The 5,877-nt window shown below is 40.6% G+C and overlaps 1 protein-coding gene across 1 annotated transcript in view; it reads right to left on the bottom strand.

Annotated features, from left to right (window-relative positions):
* The window catches only part of EFHC2 (EF-hand domain containing 2), a 61,857-nt gene that overhangs the window by 17,310 nt on the left and 38,670 nt on the right, over positions 1 to 5,877 (bottom strand). Inside the window, exon 11 of the mRNA XM_018565793.1 lies at positions 1,817 to 1,950. Within this exon, the coding sequence (XP_018421295.1) occupies positions 1,817 to 1,950 (134 nt within the window). The remainder of the gene's footprint in view (positions 1 to 1,816; positions 1,951 to 5,877) is intronic.

Genomic DNA, 5,877 nt, shown 5'->3' with positions numbered 1-5,877 from the left:
GATTTGCCGATCTGATTTGCCGATCTGATTTGCCGATCTGATTTGCCGATCTGATTTGCCTCAATCACTGTTCAGCCAAGAACCCTCAGATTGGCTCCTTGAACAAATGTCAATTGCAAAATGTACTTTTGTTGAACAGAGGGGTCCCAAAGGGGCCACACACTGGCCGAATCCTGCTGACTTGGCCTTAATTTCAGTGTATGGCCAGCTTTAGAGAACCTCAGATGAGATGGCAGTAAAAATCTGACAAAAGTTCCATCCCTTCCCCACTTTATCCAAATTTAAAAAAATGCTTTGGCTGGACTTACACTTTAATGAAAAGCTATGTTGGTGAGATGGATTAATAAAGAGTAACAGAAGAGTTGAAAGACTAGAAAAGATGCTGTTTTAGGTTCCCCTAAGGAAGGGGCTGTGACCATAACCAAAAGCCTAGGCATTCAGTCCTGTGATTTCTGATGAATGCATGGATCAAATCACCACGTACAGCAGCAATCATGAGACCAAATGCCTAGGCTTTTGGCTATGTGAGCAGCACTGGAGGGATTCCAGAGCAGCATTTTCTGCAGGAAAGCTCAGTTTTTATATTTTTCTTTGTTCATCATTCTCAAGATAACGTTTCAAATGTATCTGTAGCCAAAAGATTTATCTTTAGGTTTGGGTACAATAGGGAAGTCTGATCAACTCTGTCAGGTTGTTTTGGGCCTGTGTCCCTCTTTATTTGTACTAATGACTATTGTTATTGGGACTGAGAGTAAGGGAAAATCCAAAATTCTGCGTTGTTGCAGGAAGTGAAATAAAGGGGAAATCTTCCAAAAGTAACACTTGTTGCAGTGACAGCTGTATAAGAAAATATTTTGCTCACTTTGAAGAGATTTTCTCTTACTTCCTGATGTGTCTAATGGACAGGAAGTGAAGGATAACCTTCCCAAAGAAACACAAATGGCAAAAAATCTAAAGCTAGCTATAAACTGTTATATTTTTTCATGCAACCTCTGGGCTGGACAAAAAAATATAACAGATTCCTCCATCCATACTAAACAGTGTGGATGGACGAATCTCCCGCTGTGTGCTTTGTATGCCCGCCACTGTCAGAATACCCAGTGACGGGCAGCTGATTAGCTGCACCAGAAAATTTTTCAACCGGCTCCTTTGATTTTTTGATTAGGTGCCGACAGGGCCACCCACTGAACTAATTTCATCCGGCTCATCAATAATCTGCCAAAATACGTACAGTGTATGGCCAGCTTAATAGGGGTTTCACTAAAAAAAAAAAAACGTTCTGACTTTAGATATAATGTACTTTAACAGCATTTCAGCAAGTGCTGAAGTGGAGGTCTACTTTAGGCGTTTAATCTGAAACATGCTAAAGATACAGACCTTTTTTTTAACATTGGAACATCAGACAAGAACACCATGAGATGTTAGTAGGTGGTCAGAGATTTCAAACTGATGACATTTAGGACATATATATTACATGTCAAGTGCTACATGTCCCAAAACAAACAAGAGTTATAGTTATGCACTTAGGAAGTGCAGCTGTGAATACACCAGAACAGACTGGTGCTGTAAGGAAGACGATTAATTCATCTCAAGGCTTCCTAAATCATGCTGATAGATCAGACCTCTCAGCACGGTCTTCTAAATAGAAAGATTGTGGAAACCAGAGCGATGCAAAGGTAACCTCTGTTGCCTTTCTGGTCACCATGAAGTCATCACACGCATAGTGAAAGCATGCTGGGATAAATTCCTTTAAAAAAATGATAAATATAGCGCACACTGGAAAAGCACAGCCATCTTTTACATTCACATTCCATACCTGAAGGTTTCATACGTCATCTCATTTCTGTTTCCAGGCTCATAAGCTACAAAGAGTTTCTTGATTTCTCTAGGCTTAGACTCACCAATATTCCTTAACTTAGTTAAAATGGAAGCAATGTCGGACATAGGGAACTAGAACAAAAGAAAATTTTGAGTTTAATAGTTTATAGTGTTATGTTTAGGGGATATTACAGTCTTTTACAGACAATATAAAGCTTTTTAAGTGAACCTTGACAGAGCGGCTAATTTTAATGCCCAACTTTCCCCGTGCATTTAGTCACCTTTACTTTACTCCCCCGTGCCACTTCATTCGGCACCAGAAGTGAAAATAAATATCTGGTATTTTTGGGTATTGGAATCATGTGATTTACTAGTTTCTTTACATGTGACAGTGCTGGATGATTAGCTCAGTACTGTCATATGAAGGTGGAGAGAGAGTCCCCAGCACTGTGTGAACTTTGCCTGGGATCCAACTGCAGAGTACTCAGGGCTTCTCCTTGCAGTGAATAGGACTGATTTATTGGGTGTTTCCAAAGCAGGAGTGGGCTTTAAGGGCACATTCATATTTTATGCACGTGTTAATGTGTTGACTCACTTTTAAGTACAAAAGCCTATTCATTTAAATAGACCCTTAATGAACCTCAACTCTCCACATGAAAAAATGTATCTCCACTTTTTTTGTCCAAGGCAGCACCCCACAGTGCATCCACAGCTGTGTGTTGTGGTGTGATAAAGGGTAGGTACACTTTTTAAACTATATATGTGCATCAGGATAGCATTAAGAATGAATAGCAGCATACAGCAATACATAGACACTGTGCATTGTGGTGTGCGAGCAATAACATGTATCATAATGCCTGTTAACGCACACATAAACACGTGCACATAAATGTAAATGCAACCTTTATCTGTCACAGGAGGATAAGGATCTTTTTTGAAATATAATGACACTCCAATGTGACAGTCCAGTCCAATTAGACTGGAAAATGAAAGTCAAGTGGCTAAAATGAAGATCCTTATTCTTGTGTCAAAACATTAAGTACATTAAAGTACATTAAAGTACATTAAACACTTTTTAATTCTTATGCAGGTTTAAAGTCTGCTGAGATTTGCTTTGCTTACAGCTAAAAATCATAAATACTAGCACTGTCTCCTTGTGTAGCCAGTATGGACGTGGTAACAATAAACACAACAACAGTCTAGTACCAAAAATAACTTCAGTAGTGAAAAAACAAAATGCACTAAAAAAAATAAAATAAACCAATAAAATACAACAATGGGTAACAGATTTGTTGAAAAAAATAACCTCTACAGGCAGGCGAAGCTACAGTGTATAGCAATTGCAAAGATTTTAGGAAAAAACATTTTACTGTTCTGAAGATACTGAAATATCTGGGAGAATATTTCTACAATATGATGATAGGAGGATGCTCCTGTTATTAAATAATGTAATATTTAAACTCCCCCTGCCCGCAGACCGCCATAACCACTGGACCAGGGTTGTGGGGAGAGGGGCCTTTGTCCCCATTGGCATGGGGACAAGGCACTTTTCCAGGGGGCCCCACCCTGGAAAAGCACCCTCCCAATGCTGAGAGCATGTGGCCTTTTTGGCGCAGTGAGTGGGGGGGGGCGCTCCCTAGTCCCCCTCCTTTCCTGTCCAGCAGACCAGTGCCCGAAATAAGGGTCCGGTATGGAATTTTGGGGGGGACCCTAAGTTTTTGTGTGTTAGGGTTCCCCCTTAAAATTCCTACCAAACCTAAAGGGTCTTTTATGACTTTTGTGGGAACCACACACATTTTTTTTTAACTCGGGGGTCCTTCTTAACATTCCTAGCAGACCTATAGTCTGGATTGAGAGGGGAACCAAGTTTTTTTTTTCTTCTTCATTTTACACTGATAGTTTCATTCTGTTTGCTACCTCTGAGAAGTGAATAATCTAGGCCAAAATAGCTGATTTAGAAAAATTCTCCAATTCAGCTCACTTTCCAGTTCAGCTATGTTGTCTTAGATTGTTCACTTCTCCTGCCTTCTGCAAACTCTTCAGCCTTTAGTAAATAGACCTGTTAGTGTTAAAGGAGAACTATGGGGTTAAGTCTTTTCCCCATAGTTCTCCTTAGGGTAACGGGAGGACACAAACTAGCATCCTCCCGTCACCCTAGGCTTATTATACCGCGAGCTGTAGCTCGTAGTATACTGAGATGCCGCAGTATACCGTGAGCAGCTGCTCGTGGTATACTGAGACGCCGCAGCTGAAGCAGATCCCGACAATTGTGCCAGCTGCGTGACTGACAGAGCTAGCTGCGTGGCAACAGAGCCAGCTGCGTGACTGACAGCTGGCTCTGCCTATCGAAAGGCAGAGCCAGCTGTACCGCCCCGTCCGTTCCGCCAGTCAGCGCTGGTGGATCGGAGCGAGTAGGGGGAATCCAGCCCCTCCCCTGTCACGGCAGAGAGACGTGACAGGATCGAGAGGTGACCGAACCCGGTATGTGTTCGCTCACCTCCCGATCTACTGAGCCGACCTGTGACAGTCTCATTGTCACAGGTCAGCTAGAACTATGAGGTGAGTGAAAAGCACTCACCTCATAGTTCTCCTTTAAATGGTGTATGTATTTCTTGTAAAATAAAACTGTAATTATTTATTGTTGTGTGTTAGGTAAAAATCAGTATGAAGTAATGTATCACCAGCATACCAAATGGAAAATGTCCAAAAATGATCAATTTATTCTTGTGAATACATACTGTCAAACAACAACGTTTCAGAGCCACTCAGGGTCCCTTCATCAGTATGATGAAGGTGAAAGTCAGATTCTAGGGACCCTTTATGCAACTATCAAGAAAATTACTAAGGTCTAAGGTCTCACAAACTTCATAAATGTTGTTCTGTATACTGACTTAAATATGCACACAGAAGCCCTGAAGTCCAATATATCCTTGACATCATATAGGGTCCACTACCAAACAAACACTAATGCCCACGGTAACTAGTTCCATGCCCAGCCTAGCAAACAAATGTTCTCAATGTGCCTATGTTCAGTGTTTATAATTTCCATGAAAGAGTGAATAAGCAACTGTGAGAAGAAGTACAGTGACCCCTTGTTAATTTGGTCATGTTAGCTAAAAATCCAATATAAAAAAGGGTAACTAAAGGCTTTTTAAGGCATAAAAAGTCACCTTTTTGTAATGTTTCCCTTCTTATTCTAATGCAATAATTGTTTAATAAATATTTTGCATCAAATTACTTTAACAGGTACGTAAGCAACCTTACATGGATGAATTCCGTACATTTGAAGGGTTAAAACCAGAGCTCATGTAAATGTTATACTTCTAGTAACATATACCCTACTAATAGATTTCCAAGGCCACCATAACAATTTATCTGCACAGAATAAATTCTGGCTATGAATTAACACTTGATTCAGCCGCAGCAGTTATTGCACCAGTAAATTATCTTGCTCATTCCTTATATTAGCTCTCCCCCTAGTGGTAGAAATAAACATGCATTTCAAGTCATCACAACACTTTTAATTCATCTTAAAATTCTTTTTTTCTGGCACACGATTTATTTGCTTAAATATATTTATATAAATATACAGAGACATTTGAAGTGAATTTAATAGAAGGGTCCTTACAAAGCAAACACAAAAAAAAGTTCATGAGAAAAAGCACTGTAGTTTTAGAACATATATTTCCAATGAAATAAATTGTATTATAAAGTAATAGTATGATCATTTGTTACACAAGTGTTGTGAAGGATAAATATCATGAACCCACTAAAAATGTATAATAAAGAGTTCTCTTCTAAGGACTATGAGGCTTTAAGGCTCTCTTTAAGCGGGGTTAATTTATAAATATATGCCGGGCTGTTGCCATTTGCACAGCACTAGCTCCCCTAGATCAGTGGTCCCCAACCCCCGGTCCGCGGACCGCTACCGGTCCGCGGATCAAATGGTACCGGGCCGCACAGTCTCAGTGCGGTCCGGTCCTGCAATATGGGGCAGTGCAGGGTCCCGGTGTTCGAACACCGGGGCCCCGCAATGCCGACGGGCTTCACAGTGAGGGG

This window comes from Nanorana parkeri, unplaced genomic scaffold (assembly GCF_000935625.1).
Source record: "Nanorana parkeri isolate BGI_ZX_2015 unplaced genomic scaffold, ASM93562v1 scaffold888, whole genome shotgun sequence".
NCBI lineage: Eukaryota > Metazoa > Chordata > Amphibia > Anura > Dicroglossidae > Nanorana > Nanorana parkeri.
This window is presented reverse-complemented; position numbering and strand designations above follow the sequence as displayed.